Here is a 21061-nt window from a genome sequence, read left to right on the forward strand (position 1 = left end):
GAATTATCCAGAACATGTCAGTCTCATGTAGAATTAAAGTATTTTTGAAGTGTGGTTGTCTCACTTTGTGCTTTGCTAGGATTGTCTTGTTTCTTAGGGGAAAAAAAAAGACATCCTTTCTTCATATTCAGATTATTGCAGCTGAACGAATATTTATTCTGTAATTAAGTGATCTGTTGTAAGAAAAAGGTAAATGTGGGTAAAACAAAGATACTCTAACCAAAGCGTGATGAACCGGAGTTCTGCCTCAACTAGCAGCGATCCAAACACTCATCAGGTTTGGGACTCATATAAAAATTATTAAGTAAATTAAAACTTTTTAAATGATTTGGAAAGACTTGTGAGATTAATATGAAGACACAATTAATGATTACCAATCAGATTTAGTTTATGACAGGAAAAATAAAGTTACTGATAAAACTTCTGCCTTAGAAATTAATCTAGAAGAATGATCAGCTTTATTTTACATTTATTTTAGTTAATATTTTGATAAAAGTACGTGTAAAATCAAGATGAGCAGATGACTTTTTATTTGAATTAAAACTTTCCTTTTACTTGTTTTGGAGAATACAAATATTCTACAGTCTCCAGTCTGACATCTTTCACAGGAAAAACAAAATAAAAACAAAAACGGGGGGGGGGTACTTGGCTTCAAACTCGTCACCAAATCCTTTTTAAGCACTAATACAAATAATAATAACAAGGTTTTGCATTGCAGTGTTTCAGATACACACATAACACAAGTTCAACCATTTTAACAAAGATTTGGATGAAAGTGAGAACTGTTGATGAGTTTTACATCAGATTTGTCTCAAACATTAAATAAAAGAATAAAAATGTTAAATCCCGTAATAAAAAGACAAACATGGGAATTTGGTGATGTCAGGGCTTCATGATGCTGTTCTATGGGATAAAATGTTCCTCCAGCAGCCGGCTGATGCAGGTGTGACCGTGGGTCATGTGACCCGCCTCGGCGTTCCTCAGCATGTCGACGCTACGGAGACGTCCGCAGTCCCCCAGTGGTCCCGTCACTCCATGCTGTCTGGGTCAGCCTGAGCCATGTAGGCATCCAGCTCTGCGTCCAGGTGTCCCTTGGTCTTTGACATGTAGGCATCCAGCTGGTTGTCCAGCTGCTCCCTGGTGACGGCGGGTCGCCCGACTCCTCGGCCCCGCCCACGGCCCCGCCCACCGCGACCAGCAAAGCCGCCTCTTCCACGGAGCCCGCCGCGGCCTATCCAACACATCAGAGTTTCATCTTCAACGTGAGCTGATTCCTAAACAACCAAATCAACCTGCAGGCTTCTACCTCGGGCTACTCCGCCTCGAGCTCCTCCTCTGGACAGAACGCCTCCTCTTCCAGCTGCTCCTCCACGGTGGCGGCCTCCTCTACGCATCACCAGACGGCCAGCAGAGCCCCGGCCTCGCATGGGGCCCCCTGGAGACACTCTCTTCCCTGTGGAACAATCACAGCTCAGTGCACCTGGTTTCAGAGTCCGGACTCGGGTTCAGAGCTACGTACCCCTCATAGAAGACAACGCTCCTCTCATTAGTCCTCCTCTGGGTCCTCCTCTGAAGCCTCCTCTCGTCATCCCTCGCATTAATCCTCTGCCTCCAGGACCTCCTCCACGCATCAGAGCCACCACAGGCCGGCCCAGCCTGGCCTGGATGCTGCCCTTCCCCAGACGCTGCTTCAGGCTCTGGTTTGAGTTGATCACAAGTCATTCAGACAAGATTAAAACCAGATTTCAGACCAAAGAAAACCTGGAGGTCGTGACCTGAGGCGGAGCTAAGACCAGCCACAGTCCAGCAACGCCACGGCGTCGTGTCAGGTTTAAATGACTTGGCAGGATTACCGCTCCGTTTACATCATTAATCCATAAAACTAAAACTAACTGATCGGCGGTTCGTCTGGAGAATCAAGGCCTCAAATTCACCTTAGAAATACCACGAGGATCCAGACAGAAATGAAACCCAAGATGGCACGCAGGAAGAGAACTATGGATTGTAAAATGTGTTTAAGATGTTATAAAGAGCGTGTTCCATATCCAAGTACTATGTTATATTTCTAACATTCTGTGGGCTCTGATGTCCTTCATAATACAGTAGGTGGATGTAGAAGTGGGCCAGGGAGGAGTTAGCACCGAGGCTGCCTGCGTTGGTGGAAAACATGTTATGTCAGGTTAACTAAACACCAACTCAAAGCAACAGTAAAGCCAGTCATGTGACTAGCTGTAATATGTCCTTTATGACCCATCCACCTTGCCATGAAATAACTTAGGTCTTATGGTGTTTAACGTAGTTTAAAATCCCATCTCTGCAACGTCATGTGGAACCAGGCTGTATGTGCGTCTTTGCCAATTCTTTTTTTTTTTCTTTTTAAAGAAAAATAAAATTAAAACATTAACGATTTACCCAAAAATTCTAAACAAAAAAAAGTCTGAGCTAACCAGTAAAGTATCTGGTAGATATAAATAAGATTGCAGCCATTCTGTAAATATTTGCCAGTACTAAAAAAAATCTTGCTGTTTTTTTCTTTACATAGTCATGCAAAATACCAGACTTTTTCTAAATCCATCCATGAACCACGCTGGAGGAGGCTCAGGTTAGTATTTGCTAAATTAAAATAGTATACTTTTTCAATTTATTTTATCAAAACATATGAAAAATTCCTGTTTGTTAATATTTTGATAAATCGTAATCCAACTTGGTATGTTGGCCTTGACAATCCAAAGAATCACTGTTTGGTGTTAATGGAGCAATCAGGTAAAAAGACAATAAAAGTGACCTTATTTACATAAATTGCAACAAAAAGTGTATTGAATGTTAATATATGAAGAGAAGTTTTCATGTCAGTCTCAGTCCAGACCATCGACCGGAGCCTCCGTGACGTCACCCGTAGCTTTCTGAACAAATGATATTCCACTTCACCAAACTCCTCTGTAGTAAGTCTGTTAACACTGAACTGCACAGTGATTACTGTAGCAAGTATTCATGTCACCACTGAATGTTTCATTTCTGCAAACAATGTTTAAAGCAGCATTTTACAGAATTTAGTCTCGCTTTGTATTTATTCCTGAAACTTGACATGTTTCCTGCACAAGTGCATCAACACCTATGTCCCGAGGAGCAGCTAATTTCAGAATGTCATTTAAGGGCTTCGGTGGGAGCTTTGAGAGCAGCTTTGTTTTATTAATGTTCATTACAGAAAAAACATCCTGAAAAAGGCAGGTAGTCCCAAACACGCACAGCATTTTTGCAGCCAGTGCTGTTTATTTAGGATAGCCTGGCAGGAGATACTGGTAAAATGTGTCCACAGAGGCGAATTTGTCCTTCAGTTCGACACCACACTGCAAATCTATTATTTCAAGTTGCATGTCAACGGGCGCATCAGAAGCCCTGACAGTGAGCGAAAAACTGCAATTTCAGTTTCAAGCCTGAAGTTGTCTCTGAAACTCCCACAGCAGTCCTGCTGTCTTGTCTTTGTCCGGTCTCAGGTCAGGATGAACATTTGCGGTGCGTACACCGGAGAATGAGCAGGTTCACTACCTGCCATCTGCGTCTCCCATAATGTCAGCTTTAACTTTTACTTAACCGTGTCAAAAATACAAAACTAACTTAAATGCACGCCTGCTGTCATAATACTGTGTGACAATTTTTTGCAACATTTAAATGGTTCCATTTCTTTGTAATATCAACCATAAATGCAAGGTCCGGCAGCCATCGTGGACACTGTAGCTCCTTGACAGGTTGACCTTTTGTCTCCATGAAATGTCTGATTTCCTCACGTAGATGAAGGAACCACTTCAGAACTGCACCTCGGCTTAACCATCTTACTTCGCTGTGGTATGGCAGGCCATGGGTAATGTTACTGCCACTAAGAAAGCTGTCAAACTGACGATGATTCGGCTCGGATGAAATGAACAGTTTGGACAAAAACCTCCATGACGGGATCCAGTTTTAATGATTTTCAGCACAAAGCCTCCAGATGCAAAATACAGTGAAAGTTCCACAAGTTCCGGACCAGTCCACTCCCTCTCCGTCCGGTACACCAACGACAGCGCGGGACCAGTCCACTCCCTCTCCGTCCGGTACACCAACGACAGCGCGGGACCAGTCCACTCCCACTCCGTCCGGTACACCAACGACAGCGCGGGACCAGTCCACTCCCTCTCCGTCCGGTACACCAACGACAGCGCGGGACCAGTCCACTCCCACGCCGTCCGGTACACCAACGACAGCGCGGGACCAGTACACTCCCTCTCCGTCCGGTACACCAACGACAGCGCGGGACCAGTCCACTCCCACTCCGTCCGGTACACCAACGACAGCGCGGGACCAGTCCACTCCCACTCCGTCCGGTACACCAACGACAGCGCGGGACCAGTCCACTCCCACTCCGTCCGGTACACCAACGACAGCGCGGGACCAGTCCACTCCCACTCCGTCCGGTACACCAACGACAGCGCGGGACCAGTCCACTCCCACTCCGTCCGGTACACCAACGACAGCGCGGGACCAGTCCACTCCCTCTCCGTCCGGTACACCAACGACAGCGCGGGACCAGTCCACTCCCTCTCCGTCCGGTACACCAACGACAGCGCGGGACCAGTCCACTCCCTCTCCGTCCGGTACACCAACGACAGCGCGGGACCAGTCCACTCCCTCTCCGTCCGGTACACCAACGACAGCGCGGGACCAGTCCACTCCCACTCTGTCCGGTACACCAACGACAGCGCGGGACCAGTCCACTCCCACTCTGTCCGGTACACCAACGACAGCGCGGGACCAGTCCACTCCCTCTCCGTCCGGTACACCAACGACAGCGCGGGACCAGTCCACTCCCTCTCCGTCCGGTACACCAACGACAGCGCGGGACCAGTCCACTCCCACTCCGTCCGGTACACCAACGACAGCGCGGGACCAGTCCACTCCCACTCCGTCCGGTACACCAACGACAGCGCGGGACCAGTCCACTCCCTCTCCGTCCGGTACACCAACGACAGCGCGGGACCAGTCCACTCCCACTCCGTCCGGTACACCAACGACAGCGCGGGACCAGTCCACTCCCACTCCGTCCGGTACACCAACGACAGCGCGGGACCAGTCCACTCCCTCTCCGTCTGGTACACCAACGACAGCGCGGGACCAGTCCACTCCCTCTCCGTCCGGTACACCAACGACAGCGCGGGACCAGTCCACTCCCACTCCGTCCGGTACACCAACGACAGCGCGGGACCAGTCCACTCCCTCTCCGTCCGGTACACCAACGACAGCGCGGGACCAGTCCACTCCCTCTCCGTCCGGTACACCAACGACAGCGCGGGACCAGTCCACTCCCTCTCCGTCCGGTACACCAACGACAGCGCGGGACCAGTCCACTCCCTCTCCGTCCGGTACACCAACGACAGCGCTGGACCAGTCCACTCCCTCTCCGTCCGGTACACCAACGACAGCGCGGGACCAGTCCACTCCCTCTCCGTCCGGTACACCAACGACAGCGCGGGACCAGTCCACTCCCTCTCCGTCCGGTACACCAACGACAGCGCGAGACCAGTCCACTCCCTCTCCGTCCGGTACACCAACGACAGCGCGGGACCAGTCCACTCCCTCTCCGTCCGGTACACCAACGACAGCGCGGGACCAGTCCACTCCCACTCCGTCCGGTACACCAACGACAGCGCGGGACCAGTCCACTCCCACTCCGTCCGGTACACCAACGACAGCGCGGGACCAGTCCACTCCCTCTCCGTCCGGTACACCAACGACAGCGCGGGACCAGTCCACTCCCACTCCGTCCGGTACACCAACGACAGCGCGGGACCAGTCCACTCCCTCTCCGTCCGGTACACCAACGACAGCGCGGGACCAGTCCACTCCCACTCCGTCCGGTACACCAACGACAGCGCTGGACCAGTCCACTCCCACTCCGTCCGGTACACCAACGACAGCGCGGGACCAGTCCACTCCCACTCCGTCCGGTACACCAACGACAGCGCGGGACCAGTCCACTCCCACTCCGTCCGGTACACCAACGACAGCGCGGGACCAGTCCACTCCCTCTCCGTCCGGTACACCAACGACAGCGCGGGACCAGTCCACTCCCACTCCGTCCGGTACACCAACGACAGCGCGGGACCAGTCCACTCCCTCTCCGTCCGGTACACCAACGACAGCGCGGGACCAGTCCACTCCCACTCTGTCCGGTACACCAACGACAGCGCGGGACCAGTCCACTCCCTCTCCGTCCGGTACACCAACGACAGCGCGGGACCAGTCCACTCCCTCTCCGTCCGGTACACCAACGACAGCGCGGGACCAGTCCACTCCCACTCCGTCCGGTACACCAACGACAGCGCTGGACCAGTCCACTCCCACTCCGTCCGGTACACCAACGACAGCGCGGGACCAGTCCACTCCCACTCCGTCCGGTACACCAACGACAGCGCTGGACCAGTCCACTCCCACTCCGTCCGGTACACCAACGACAGCGCGGGACCAGTCCACTCCCACTCCGTCCGGTACACCAACGACAGCGCGGGACCAGTCCACTCCCTCTCCGTCCGGTACACCAACGACAGCGCGGGACCAGTCCACTCCCTCTCCGTCCGGTACACCAACGACAGCGCGGGACCAGTCCACTCCCACTCCGTCCGGTACACCAACGACAGCGCGGGACCAGTCCACTCCCTCTCCGTCCGGTACACCAACGACAGCGCGGGACCAGTCCACTCCCTGGTTCCAAAATCCTGTCTGCTACAGTATTCCTCGTCAGCATCACTGGTCTCTTGGCTCCAGGTGAAACTAGACTGCCGTTTCCTCAGACCCACTAACTATTCATTTACTTTCTCACTTCTCAGTTCTCCATATCGGGACTGAAACTTGCACACAAGGCACACAAGTTTCCCATTCACCCACATGAACAAATAGGAAGAAGTCCATTTTTCTTGGAAAATCTCACACTCGGAGTCACTTTTCTCTTGTTTGACGAAGACATTTTGCTGATGAGGGTGTCGGGGCCAAATGAGAGGCAGATAAAATTCCAAGGATAGGAGAAAATGTCACCTGCAGATCCAGACGCCGCATTGCTGCCGTCTACCGTTATTTCTCTGGTAGTGTAGCATTTTGTGTTGCCTACTCTGACTGAGGCAGTGCGCCCCCTGGCGAATAAATCAGGAACTGCAGATTTATCTAAAAATGTGAAAATGTATTTTTCCATGTTGTAGATGTATCCCACGGGCCCCTTGGCGGGCCGTACATTTCACACCCCTGCATACACCTCTCTCAGCCACTCTTTAATTTTCTCCTCGTATTACGCCCCTATGATGGTGAGAAATGGTCTAACAGTCAATTAAGCAGAGCGCTGACTAAAATCACTCAATATTTTTACAGATTTTGGGATTCAGCACACACATAAGGCATATCGGGTGAAAAGGCACACCTAAAAGCCGCGCATTTTAGCAAAAATCGGCAGTGCGCCTTTCCCGATGTTTTTTTTTCATTTAGAGAGCATTTTTCATTGTGTACTTACACATTGCCAACTTTATCTGATTGGTTGGGTGATCAGACAGCGATAATTAGAGCAGGTGCATCACCTGGTGTTGTCAGTCTGAGGAAGGGCTGTGGCCCGAAACGTCACTTGTTTTTTGGTTGATAAAACATCGGGAGCTAATTCGAGTGTGCAACCTATTTTTGTCTTTTTGTCCTAAAACCAGAGAATCCCTGTGCGCCTGACTGAAAAGAATTGGCAGCAGAGTGCTATACCAATAAAACAGTTTCATTTTTAAAAAAAAAAAGTAAATATTTGTCCGAGTATCCATCTGGGAGGACAGCGTCATTGTCTCCAATAACCACTAATAGTTTTTATTACATGAGTCTGACCAGTATTACGTTCCACTGAAGTTAACGTCAGCTTGACAGAGGAGAGAGCTTCACTGCGCTCTTACCGGGGACAGCTCCTTTAGACCGCCTCCTCCGCATATTATTCAGACACACTGGTAAATGAAGATAAATAAAAATCCAATTCTGTCATTTTTTGTGCGTTTTGTGGAAAAATGGGATCACTAATTAGAAAAACATGGCATATGTAGTTGCTAGGCAACGGAGGACTGGAGCACTATGGGTAATTCTCATACACTATGTAGGAAGTCTCATTTTATTAGCAGAAAGCACACTTTGAAGTATGCAGACCCCAAATTGGGACGCGGCTCACAGGAACTGCATCAAGAGATCTTGAAATCTAGTGACAGATAAAAAAAATGCTACAAACTCAGTCATGCAGGAACTAAGAAGTTTAACAGATGTATTCGAGCAGAAAAAAAGAGCAGCATTGTTTTGTGTAGATCATAAGGTCATTGTAACTTTCAACAGCATTGTCAGGTTTCTCTGACGTGGAACAGGTGTACTGAAACGATGGGATGTTTGGCACTACCTGCTTGTGGTTGAGAGCAGCTTGCACTGACGGGCGGTTCTCCATCTGCTGGGCCAGCCGGCGGTTACGAGCGCTGGCCAAATGCTGCTGTTGCATGGTGGCTCGAATGCTTACAGCTGTGGGTTGCTTGTTCTTCAGCATGTTAGTGAAGCTTAAGAGGTAGGAGGGAAGAAGAGGAGGGGTAAAAGAAGGGGACGGGATACACACAGTAGGAGGAGGAAGTAGGGTTCCACATCAAGTCATTTCTCACATAAAGACCGGTGGTTCTCCGTCCCACCTGTTTGCATTTTCTCTCTCACTCACAGACCTGTGTACATCTGAGTTTAACAAGTTTAACATCAGTTCAGACTGAATGAAGATGGAGAGAGAGGGGGGTGGGGGGTGGGAGGAGAGAGGAGGAGGAGGAGCCACAGCGTGCCACTTACAGGCCTCCAGCTGATCAGCTGGGATGTCGTCATGCTGCGGCGGAGGCCCTGGACAGATGCTGGTCAAGAGCTCAGCCACTTACAGCGTGGACCGGGACTTTAACCACTGACAGGGAGGGGGTGATGCCACGTCCACGCTTGGACTGAACACTCAGGTTCTCAAGAGAAGAGACAGCAATGAGATGAGAGAGCTTCTGTTTTAAAGGCTGAGAGAGAAAAATCCCAGAAGCTGAAAGATGATGAAGAGGAGGATATGTCTAAGTGGTCTGATCCAGGGTTACCCAGCTTTACCTCTACCCCGCCACCCTTCACCATGTGCGCACTGCTTACACAAGACACTGGACCCGGTAGGAGCTGCAACACCTCTGATCCTGCACAACATCGCGCCAGCATAGCCAACAGTATTGAGTAAGCAGTGCACGTCGACAGGGGGTAAGGTTGGGTCTCCACAACAGCCCCCTCTCCGCTCTGAGAACTACAACCTGATAAAGCTAAGCTGGGCTTCTGCTAACAGCTGACAGGGTGCGTAGCGCCTCACCGCTCATTCAGGGACACCTTCGTGGTGCTTTTCAGGACCACTTTTTGGGAGGAGGCCGCACTCATTTTCACAAACTTGGAATCCAGGCGCCTGAAACAGAAGAAACATGAAAGTAATCCGTTATTTCTGGACGTTAATAACCTGTTCCACTGAATGACCAAAAAAGGGCTTTCAGTTTGTTTTTCCCTTCAGATGTTACCGGTGTAAATTATACTGCATATAAATACACAGCAGTGTCACTTTTTTGGAGCTAAAATGCCTGAACAAATATGTTTTCAGCATCTAGTGAATCCAAAGAGAGCAGATTCTGGGGAAGCTCATTCCGGAGACGGGGAGCGACAGCTTCAAAAGAACGGTCTCCCCGGGTTTTAAAACGGGTTCGTGGGACCATCAGCAGGTGTTTCCCAGTCGACCTCAGACTTTGAGCCGGACTGTCGGGCTTAAAGTCCTCAATGTAACTAGGGGCTTGTCCATGTAGGAGTCGCAAAGTAAGCACCAGGATTTTAAAACGGATATATTAAACTAGCCAGTGAAGAGACTTTAACACGGGTGTGATGTGGGCTCCTTTGCTGGTTTTGGTCAGAAGCCTCTCTGCTGAGTTTTGCACTGTCTGAAGACGGGCCAGTGCTTTCGTGTTGAGGCATCTGAATAAGCTGTTGCAATAGTCTAATTGTGACGACACAAATGCATGTATGATCATTTTGAGCTTGTGCTTATTGGTCCCAGCTTTGTAATATTACGTAGTTGATAAAAAGCTATTTTTAAACCAACTGTTAAAAAGTTACATAATGCGTCTTTAAGTCTATTCGATTGTAAAGTCAACTTTATGCTAAGGTTCTAGCCAAAGCTACGACACTCCTTGAACTCGCCGACATGCAGTCACGTGGTTCATTCATTCATCATCCTAACCGCATAATCCGTTTAGTCCCTAACCAGGTGGTCAGTCTACCGCAGGGGGGGGTTTAGTCCCTAACCAGGTGGTCAGTCTACCGCAGGGGGGGGGGGGGGTTTAGTCCCTAACCCAGAGGCCAGTCTACCGCAGGGGGGGTTAAGTCCCTAACCCAGAGGTCAGTCTACCGCAGGGGGGGTTTAGTCCCTAACCAGGTGGTCAGTCTACCGCAGGGGGGGTTTAGTCCCTAACCCAGAGGCCAGTCTAACGCAGGGGGGGGGGGGGGTTTAGTCCCTAACCCAGAGGCCAGTCTACCGCAGGGGGGGTTTAGTCCCTAACCCAGAGGCCAGTCTACCGCAGGGGGGGGTTTAGTCCCTAACCCAGAGGCCAGTCTACCGCAGGGGGGGGTTTAGTCCCTAACCCAGAGGCCAGTCTACCGCAGGGGGGGGTTTAGTCCCTAACCCAGAGGCCAGTCTACCGCAGGGAGGGTTTAGTCCCTAACCCAGAGGCCAGTCTACCGCAGGGGGGGTTTAGTCCCTAACCCAGAGGCCAGTCTACTGCACTTTTTGTCAAAAAAAAAATTTTTTTTTTTTTTTTTCAAACAAATAAAAAGAATTCATTGTAAAATGTTTTTTTCGTTTTTATTTTTTACTTGTTTTCTTGGGCATAAAAGCAGTAGAATGATATCTGGGTACTGTGCTGTTTTTTCTAATTGAAATCAAAGAAAAATTACGAGCAAAAAAATAAGATTTATACATTTATTTTGTATTTAATCTACAAAATTCAGCGCTATCAAAGAATTGTGAGAATCGCAATTTAAATCGAAATGGCACCCAAAAAAAAAAAAAAAAATCGGAATCGAATCGTGATAAAAGTGTATAGCCACATCCCTAGACGACATGTCATCATTTCTTGTAGTTTAACTCATTTTAACTTACTGTGAATGTGGTGACATGTAATTCCTTGTAGTTTAACTCATTTTAACTTACTGTGAATGTGGTGACATGTAATTTCTTGTAGTTTAACTCATTTTAACTTACTGTGAATGTGGTGACATGTAATTCCTTGTAGTTTATCTCATTTTAACTTACTGTGAATGTGGTGACATGTAATTTCTTGTAGTTTGACTCATTTTAACTTACTGTGAATGTGGTGACATGTAATTTCTTGTAGTTTAACTCATTTTAACTTACTGTGAATGTGGTGACATGTAATTTCTTGTAGTTTGACTCATTTTAACTTACTGTGAATGTGGTGACATGTAATTTCTTGTAGTTTAACTCATTTTAACTTACTGTGAATGTGGTGACATGTAATTTCTTGTAGTTTAACTCATTTTAACTTACTGTGAATGTGGTGACATGTAATTCCTTGTAGTTTAACTCATTTTAACTTACTGTGAATGTGGTGACATGTAATTTCTTGTAGTTTGACTCATTTTAACTTACTGTGAATGTGGTGACATGTAATTTCTTGTAGTTTAACTCATTTTAACTTACTGTGAATGTGGTGACATGTAATTTCTTGTAGTTTAACTCATTTTAACTTACTGTGAATGTGGTGACATGTAATTTCTTGTAGTTTAACTCATTTTAACTTACTGTGAATGTGGTGACATGTAATTTCTTGTAGTTTAACTGATTTTAACTTACTGTGAATGTGGTGACATGTAATTTCTTGTAGTTTAACTGATTTTAACTTACTGTGAATGTGGTGACATGTAATTTCTTGTAGTTTGACTCATTTTAACTTACTGTGAATGTGGTGACATGTAATTTCTTGTAGTTTGACTCATTTTAACTTACTGTGAATGTGGTGACATGTAATTTCTTGTAGTTTAACTCATTTTAACTTACTGTGAATGTGCCGTAGGCTGAGAAATGCCGCAGACGTCAGCTATGGGTTAGCTTTAGCAGCTAACTAGCTCCAGCGTGGTGCTTTCCCTTCAGATATCCTTGTAATATAATTATCCTGATTAGAAATCGATTACATGTGTGTTCTATAAATGTTGTTAATCTACGTTTAATAAAACTCAAAGGAAAGGAAAGAGACCGCTGCAACACGATCGTCTGAATGCTAAAATGGAGCAGCTTGCCCAGGGACTGGGAAAAGAAAATGGAGAAGTTAATATGCTGCATTCGAGTTCCTCGGAAAGTTGGAGAACGCAGACCAGAGTCATGCTAATTTCAACCTCTGAAAGGGTTGATCCACAAAAAAAAAAAAAAAAAAAAAAAAAAAAAAAAATCTCTCGATTTAATTTAGACTTCATTTATGCAGTTAAATTTTCTAGTGTGTTGATTTCTTAGACTGGCATCACGGACGTTATGAAGATCTGGAAGATCACATGCAAAGCAAGTTTTTTTTAAAATAAACAGTCAGAGTCCAGAATTTCCGAGTTCCAAGTTGTTTGTGAATGCCTCATTATGACCAGAAGCTAACGAATACGTCACTTCCGATAATTGGTTATCAATTCTTTTAGAATAAAATGTCGATTCTGTGTCTGCACAACATAGAAACAGGAACAGATAATAAAGGCATTATATAGGAAGCTTTAAGAATTAAAGCTGAAACTGTAAATGATTGAATAAACAACTGATAACAAACATTCAGGTCTTCAACAAAAGTTATTAATTTAGAAAACAAACATTTCTTGTTATCAAGCTTCAGTTAATCAATAAATTATTTGACCATTTTTAAGTCCCCAACCTTATCAACATAAAGGAGGGATTATTAAGACAAATTATTTTGCTGATGTCCTATTTAGCTGGCATACTACACAAACTTTATTTACAGACGAGGTCCAAGACAACAACACAAAACAAACAATTAAAACTTTCATAGAACAGGCTAATCAGAATAATAACAAATATGTAATTGTTGGTGAAGATCAGTTTTAAAAAATAATTAATTAAAAAGTCTTATCAAATAAAGTTCTTCTGTCATTTTCCCTCGAAAAAAGACAGAAAAAGGCATATTTTGATTATATTAGGAGTAAATGAACATATTTTGCTTTAGCTGCATGAATTCTGTGTACAATTTGAAATTATTCTTCCTTTAATACCTTTGAGGAAGGAAAATAACATTCCAGTGTTTCTTTGCCCATAACGCCATCGAGATTTATTTATCTTTTTAAAAACTGTATTTATATTATTGTTATAGTGGAAAAAACACAAAAATGCATTTCATGTGACTATTAATAATATTGTATTGAGCAAATATTATATAAACTATTGCAAATAGAAAAACAATAAGACGGTTTTTGCCAGTTTTATGAATGTGCTTGAACTGGATTTTTCCTTATATTTATATATATATATATATATATATATATATATATATATATATATATATATATATACGCGTGTGTGTGTGTGTGTGTATGTAGGTATAGGGAGTATTTTATAATAATGCTCAGTTGATTTACCTTGTATATTGAATCCTCTCCTTATTCCTTTGATTTTCCTGATGTTTTAAATTTTTCTTTTTGTGTCAAATATAGCATATTTTATTATACTCCCGTGTAATGCAGTTTGTTCAATGAACCTTAAATAAAAGAAAAAGAACAACTTGCCCACCACATTGCAGTCCAGTCACCGTGGGGCTTTCTGACGGAACTGATGACCATATTCTGGTAGCAAATATGGTAGACAACAATCCTCCTAATTCTATGTCGCTGCCATCATTATAAACGTGATACCATGTTTTATAAACTATCCTGAAAGATGCTGCGACCTGTATCTATTATTTTCCAAGCGGTTGTAACCTTTATTTATTCTGAAAGTGACAGCAGTCCCTCCAGATGTGCACAGCGGCCCCTACCATCTTCAGAGCTGCCAGACGAGTCTGAAGAAGCAGAGAGGTCGCAAATGGGACTCCTGCTCCGCTTGTTGTTTAAATTAAAATGAATTTTGCAACATTTTCTACGAGGATGGACATGAAAACAGAAAAGCAGTGTCTTTTTAGTTTTCCTTTTAGTTGTGTCAAAAAATGAGCAGGCTTGAAGGTGAAAATAAAATACAGTTTGGATGATCTATTATTACTTTTATTTATGAATCAAGTAATGCAGATATGAGCTTGAAATGAAAAAGCATTTCTGCTAATTTGATCTTTCAGACCCTGTTTGCTGGGACAGTCAAGGCCAGATTATCTAATGGGCATTATGGGCACAGGCCCAGGGGCCCACACCCACCTGGGGCCCTTGTGAGGAAAACACCAGGAGTTTGGCCATAAAAGAAAATGTACATAAAAGCCAGGTGTTGCTATTGGTACCACTGGCTGAGAGATGTTAGAAATGTCGTTTCACAGTGTACCATTCACAATTTTTACAATGTCGCGGGGGGGAAGGGGGCCCCTGGAACACTCTGGCCCAGGGGCCTGTGCTGTTTTATTCCGGCCCTGGGGACAGTCAGTCATTTTCTGACTGTCCATTTAGGGCGGTAAGGATACTGGAACCTTTCCCAGCAATCAGAGGGCATGGGAAAGGCTATGAAAATTAATTCTTAAAATTACTTTTCTGAAATATTCTTTTAATTAAATTTAAAAATGAAAAGATTTGAAGAAGAAAATGAAATGCAGTTTATTTATAATTCAGTTTATTTCTGAATAAAACGCGCAGCTTTATTCTGAACGATGAACAAGAATTTATTTTAACTCTACTTTAGAGTTATTTGAATTATGGAACAAAATGTCATTTATAAAAAAGAAGTACGCAAATAAATGCCCCCCCACCTTACCGTCATACGTCATGACGTATGACAGTACGTCATGACGTCATCTCCTTCCTTGTTGATCAGACGCCAACATGGCTGCAGTGGCGATGGTGGAAAGTTGTTCTGGTAAAGACGCTGTGTCGGAGGGTCTGCTGGACCTGCTGAGACCTGCCATCCAGCAGTTAGATCTCCACGTCCACTCGGTTCGGTAAACCCACGAGATCATTTCATTTTCAGACTAAAAATCAGAGAATCATTCAGTCACGTGACTCCAGTTCATTGAGATTCTGCTGTTTTTCTGTTCCGGCTTTCCTCTGGATAAATATCATTATTTTTATTTATTGTTATTTATTTATTCTGTTTTAGAGAAAGTCAAGTGGAACTAAGGGAACATATAGACAATCTGGCCACAGGTATATTTTATATTTCTTTATCAGTCTGTACATGAAAATGAGTTTGTAATAATAATTAAATAAAAAGATCAAAGTGCAGATCTGCTGGTTGGACTCTGATGGAACATGATTCTCCCAGAACTGTGCAGGATAAATGAACACCAGAAGGTCGCTCTGGACCTGGACCCCTATGTGAAAAAGCTGCTGAATGCTCGCCGGAGAGTTGTGTTGGTCAACAACATCCTGCAGAACGCTCAGGTTAGTCCACACCTGCTGCTGTCTCAGGTTAGTCCACACCTGCTGCTGTCTCAGGTTAGTCCACACCTGCTGCTGTCTCAGGTTAGTCCACACCTGCTGCTGTCTCAGGTTAGTCCACACCTGCTGCTGTCTCAGGTTAGTCCACACCTGCTGCTGTCTCGGGTTAGTCCACACCTGCAGCTGTCTCAGGTTAGTCCACACCTGCTGCTGTCTCGGGTTAGTCCACACCTGCTGCTGTCTCAGGTTAGTCCACACCTGCTGCTGTCTCGGGTTAGTCCACACCTGCAGCTGTCTCGGGTTAGTCCACACCTGCTGCTGTCTCAGGTTAGTCCACACCTGCTGCTGTCTCAGGTTAGTCCACACCTGCAGCTGTCTCGGGTTAGTCCACACCTGCTGCTGTCTCAGGTTAGTCCACACCTGCAGCTGTCTCGGGTTAGTCCACACCTGCAGCTGTCTCGGGTTAGTCCACACCTGCAGCTGTCTCAGGTTAGTCCACACCTGCTGCTGTCTCGGGTTAGTCCACACCTGCTGCTGTCTCAGGTTAGTCCACACCTGCTGCTGTCTCAGGTTAGTCCACACCTGCTGCTGTCTCAGGTTAGTCCACACCTGCTGCTGTCTCAGGTTAGTCCACACCTGCTGCTGTCTCAGGTTAGTCCACACCTGCTGCTGTCTCAGGTTAGTCCACACCTGCTGCTGTCTCAGGTTAGTCCACACCTGCTGCTGTCTCAGGTTAGTCCACACCTGCTGCTGTCTCAGGTTAGTCCACACCTGCTGCTGTCTCAGGTTAGTCCACACCTGCTGCTGTCTCGGGTTAGTCCACACCTGCTGCTGTCTCAGGTTAGTCCACACCTGCTGCTGTCTCAGGTTAGTCCACACCTGCAGCTGTCTCAGGTTAGTCCACACCTGCTGCTGTCTCAGGTTAGTCCACACCTGCTGCTGTCTCGGGTTAGTCCACACCTGCTGCTGTCTCGGGTTAGTCCACACCTGCTGCTGTCTCGGGTTAGTCCACACCTGCAGCTGTCTCGGGTTAGTCCACACCTGCTGCTGTCTCAGGTTAGTCCACACCTGCTGCTGTCTCGGGTTAGTCCACACCTGCTGCTGTCTCGGGTTAGTCCACACCTGCAGCTGTCTCAGGTTAGTCCACACCTGCTGCTGTCTCAGGTTAGTCCACACCTGCTGCTGTCTCGGGTTAGTCCACACCTGCTGCTGTCTCAGGTTAGTCCACACCTGCTGCTGTCTCAGGTTAGTCCACACCTGCTGCTGTCTCAGGTTAGTCCACACCTGCAGCTGTCTCAGGTTAGTCCACACCTGCTGCTGTCTCAGGTTAGTCCACACCTGCTGCTGTCTCAGGTTAGTCCACACCTGCTGCTGTCTCAGGTTAGTCCACACCTGCAGCTGTCTCGGGTTAGTCCACACCTGCAGCTGTCTCAGGTTAGTCCACACCTGCAGCTGTCTCGGGTTAGTCCACACCTGCTGCTGTCTCAGGTTAGTCCACACCTGCTGCTGTCTCAGGTTAGTCCACACCTGCAGCTGTCTCAGGTTAGTCCACACCTGCTGCTGTCTCAGGTTAGTCCACACCTGCAGCTGTCTCAGGTTAGTCCACACCTGCAGCTGTCTCAGGTTAGTCCACACCTGCAGCTGTCTCAGGTTAGTCCACACCTGCTGCTGTCTCAGGTTAGTCCACACCTGCTGCTGTCTCAGGTTAGTCCACACCTGCTGCTGTCTCAGGTTAGTCCACACCTGCAGCTGTCTCGGGTTAGTCCACACCTGCTGCTGTCTCGGGTTAGTCCACACCTGCTGCTGTCTCGGGTTAGTCCACACCTGCTGCTGTCTCAGGTTAGTCCACACCTGCAGCTGTCTCGGGTTAGTCCACACCTGCTGCTGTCTCAGGTTAGTCCACACCTGCAGCTGTCTCGGGTTAGTCCACACCTGCTGCTGTCTCAGGTTAGTCCACACCTGCTGCTGTCTCAGGTTAGTCCACACCTGCTGCTGTCTCAGGTTAGTCCACACCTGCAGCTGTCTCAGGTTAGTCCACACCTGCTGCTGTCTCGGGTTAGTCCACACCTGCTGCTGTCTCGGGTTAGTCCACACCTGCAGCTGTCTCAGGTTAGTCCACACCTGCAGCTGTCTCAGGTTAGTCCACACCTGCAGCTGTCTCAGGTTAGTCCACACCTGCAGCTGTCTCAGGTTAGTCCACACCTGCTGCTGTCTCAGGTTAGTCCACACCTGCAGCTGTCTCAGGTTAGTCCACACCTGCTGCTGTCTCAGGTTAGTCCACACCTGCTGCTGTCTCGGGTTAGTCCACACCTGCAGCTGTCTCAGGTTAGTCCACACCTGCTGCTGTCTCAGGTTAGTCCACACCTGCTGCTGTCTCAGGTTAGTCCACACCTGCTGCTGTCTCAGGTTAGTCCACACCTGCTGCTGTCTCGGGTTAGTCCACACCTGCTGCTGTCTCAGGTTAGTCCACACCTGCAGCTGTCTCAGGTTAGTCCACACCTGCTGCTGTCTCGGGTTAGTCCACACCTGCAGCTGTCTCAGGTTAGTCCACACCTGCAGCTGTCTCGGGTTAGTCCACACCTGCTGCTGTCTCGGGTTAGTCCACACCTGCAGCTGTCTCGGGTTAGTCCACACCTGCTGCTGTCTCGGGTTAGTCCACACCTGCTGCTGTCTCAGGTTAGTCCACACCTGCAGCTGTCTCGGGTTAGTCCACACCTGCAGCTGTCTCAGGTTAGTCCACACCTGCTGCTGTCTCAGGTTAGTCCACACCTGCAGCTGTCTCAGGTCAGTCCACACCTGCTGCTGTCTCAGGTTAGTCCACACCTGCAGCTGTCTCAGGTTAGTCCACACCTGCAGCTGTCTCGGGTTAGTCCACACCTGCTGCTGTCTCAGGTTAGTCCACACCTGCAGCTGTCTCGGGTTAGTCCACACCTGCAGCTGTCTCGGGTTAGTCCACACCTGCTGCTGTCTCGGGTTAGTCCACACCTGCTGCTGTCTCAGGTTAGTCCACACCTGCTGCTGTCTCAGGTTAGTCCACACCTGCAGCTGTCTCAGGTTAGTCCACACCTGCAGCTGTCTCGGGTTAGTCCACACCTGCAGCTGTCTCGGGTTAGTCCACACCTGCTGCTGTCTCGGGTTAGTCCACACCTGCTGCTGTCTCAGGTTAGTCCACACCTGCAGCTGTCTCGGGTTAGTCCACACCTGCTGCTGTCTCAGGTTAGTCCACACCTGCTGCTGTCTCGGGTTAGTCCACACCTGCTGCTGTCTCGGGTTAGTCCACACCTGCTGCTGTCTCGGGTTAGTCCACACCTGCTGCTGTCTCGGGTTAGTCCACACCTGCAGCTGTCTCGGGTTAGTCCACACCTGCTGCTGTCTCGGGTTAGTCCACACCTGCAGCTGTCTCGGGTTAGTCCACACCTGCAGCTGTCTCGGGTTAGTCCACACCTGCTGCTGTCTCAGGTTAGTCCACACCTGCAGCTGTCTCAGGTTAGTCCACACCTGCTGCTGTCTCAGGTTAGTCCACACCTGCAGCTGTCTCAGGTTAGTCCACACCTGCTGCTGTCTCGGGTTAGTCCACACCTGCTGCTGTCTCGGGTTAGTCCACACCTGCTGCTGTCTCAGGTTAGTCCACACCTGCAGCTGTCTCAGGTTAGTCCACACCTGCAGCTGTCTCAGGTTAGTCCACACCTGCAGCTGTCTCAGGTTAGTCCACACCTGCAGCTGTCTCAGGTTAGTCCACACCTGCTGCTGTCTCAGGTTAGTCCACACCTGCAGCTGTCTCAGGTTAATCCTGCAGAACAGAAGTTTGATCAGAGGTCAAACTTGTGTGAAGGTCATGGATCAACCAGAAGATGTCTTCCACCATTTCCCAGCTGGTTTCCCTGCTGCTGGTCTGCTCTACACCCGTCTAACAACAGCTTGTTTTGCAGGAACGTCTGCGGCGACTGAACCACAACGTTGCCAAGGAGACGGCACGAAGGAAAACCATGTTGGAAGCATCAGGAGTGTTCACCTCCCGCTCTCCCAGTAAACCTTGAGCCACATGTTTTCTGGTACCTGCATGACTTGGTCGGTTCCTCGCCTGCTTCTGTCACATGGGGAGGTTCTTTCGGTGCCTCCTCTTACTCTCCAACATGATGGATGCATGGATGGATGGATGGATGGATGCATGGGTGGATGGATGGATGGATGAACTGATTGGACGGGTGATCTACATATATTTCTGCTCAGTGTCTCAGATTGTTATTGGTCCTATAGACGAAGACTGTGTATTTTTAATGTATGATATTAAACAAAGTCCTTCCACTCCTGTCTACTTTCATTCTTTACAATGTGATGCTTCATGAACAGTTATTCCAGCTAACCATAGACCCTCTGACTGCTGCACAGCTCATCAGTTTAAACACAGTTACTACAAATCTGCCACATAAGGACAGAAATAATCTCATTATGTGTCATCTGAATACACATCACTGTGTTACTTATCTCACCCACTCTGATTATTAAGTGATAGGTTTGACTCGTGATGGTCTTCTATCGTTGACAAAAGACAAGCTCCTGTTTACTGGTTGCAATGTGATGTTCGCATGTCTAGCTGCTTTAACAACTCAGACATTTGGATGTTAAGTTTTAAATTTCTAACTGCTAATTGGAGGGGAAAAATTTTCCTGGACTTCTGTGATTATTACGACAATATATGTAGATGAAGCTCCTGTAGGATCAATGTTGTGTCAGAGGTCAACAGCTACCTACAGTTGTGCTCATATATATTCGTCCCCTTTTATTAAAGAAAAGGCTGAATTTACAACAGTCACCCAAATAACTGGAGACTTAAAAAAGGAACAATAACTAAAAATTTTCAAAAATATGATTTAGTAATATGAGACACTGTTTTTTCATTTAATTGAGTTGAAGAAAGAAAAAAACAAACAAATGTGTCCTGGACTTTTTTTAGAGACTTTTCTGTTGAACAGTGGGACAAAATACCTGTCAACAGGTGCAGAAGTCTGACTGAGAGGAACAGAAAACACCTGACTGGAGCGGAAACATTAAAGGATTCTTCAACTAAATATTACTTTATGACTGATGGAATATGGAACAAATTATCTTATTTGTTTGCTTTTTAAAAAAAATTGTATTGAACCAGAATTAGAAAATAATGAAATGATTTTTATAAAAATTTTATTTATTATTACTTTAGTCAATTTCAGCTTATTTTACAGGCAGCTGTTTTTTTCCTTCTTTAATGAAAATGTATAAATAAATATGAGCACAACTGTACCTAGAAGTATATCTTCCACTGTCATCATCATTCACAAGGCATAAATATTCCTTCAGTTACCGATGAACACCTTCCTATGTGGCGCATTTATTAAAAAGCTGATTTCCAGGAAAATGTAGTAAATCATGTCTGTTGGTTCAGCTT

The 21061-nt window shown here is 46.9% G+C and overlaps 2 protein-coding genes across 2 annotated transcripts; one reads left to right on the top strand and one right to left on the bottom strand.

The window, feature by feature from the left end:
- Window positions 1-507: 507 nt before the first annotated feature.
- Window positions 508-12389, bottom strand: chtopa (chromatin target of PRMT1a). Its single transcript, XM_079259057.1, has 6 exons — window positions 12137-12389; window positions 9392-9481; window positions 8429-8579; window positions 1520-1697; window positions 1307-1453; window positions 508-1231 (listed from the first exon to the last, which is right to left on the bottom strand). Exons 2-6 carry the CDS (start codon window positions 9454-9456, stop codon window positions 1029-1031), a joined length of 744 nt encoding a protein of 247 aa, XP_079115183.1. The 5' UTR covers window positions 9457-9481; window positions 12137-12389; the 3' UTR covers window positions 508-1028.
- Window positions 12390-15069: 2680 nt separating this feature from the next.
- On the top strand, window positions 15070-19935 carry snapin (SNAP associated protein). Its single transcript, XM_079259039.1, has 4 exons — window positions 15070-15197; window positions 15356-15402; window positions 15521-15639; window positions 19566-19935. The coding sequence occupies exons 1-4, from the start codon at window positions 15082-15084 to the stop codon at window positions 19671-19673; spliced, it is 390 nt and encodes a 129-aa protein (XP_079115165.1). The 5' UTR covers window positions 15070-15081; the 3' UTR covers window positions 19674-19935.
- Window positions 19936-21061: the final 1126 nt, after the last annotated feature.

The sequence above is a fragment of the Telmatherina bonti genome (genome assembly GCF_933228915.1).
Source record: "Telmatherina bonti genome assembly, chromosome: 19".
Taxonomy (NCBI): domain Eukaryota; kingdom Metazoa; phylum Chordata; class Actinopteri; order Atheriniformes; family Telmatherinidae; genus Telmatherina; species Telmatherina bonti.

Coding starts and splice junctions, on each gene's coding strand:
- chtopa (XM_079259057.1), bottom strand. CDS start 9,456: ATGAGTGCGGCCTCCTCCCAAAAAGTGGTCCTGAAAAGCACCACGAAG. Junction 1,454..1,519: donor AGCGTTGTCTTCTATGAGGG/GTACGTAGCTCT, acceptor ATTGTTCCACAG/GGAAGAGAGTGTCTCCAGGG. Junction 1,232..1,306: donor TCGAGGCGGAGTAGCCCGAG/GTAGAAGCCTGC, acceptor TGTGTTGGATAG/GCCGCGGCGGGCTCCGTGGA.
- snapin (XM_079259039.1), top strand. CDS start 15,082: ATGGCTGCAGTGGCGATGGTGGAAAGTTGTTCTGGTAAAGACGCTGTG. Junction 15,198..15,355: donor CTCCACGTCCACTCGGTTCG/GTAAACCCACGA, acceptor ATTCTGTTTTAG/AGAAAGTCAAGTGGAACTAA. Junction 15,403..15,520: donor TATAGACAATCTGGCCACAG/GTATATTTTATA, acceptor TGATTCTCCCAG/AACTGTGCAGGATAAATGAA.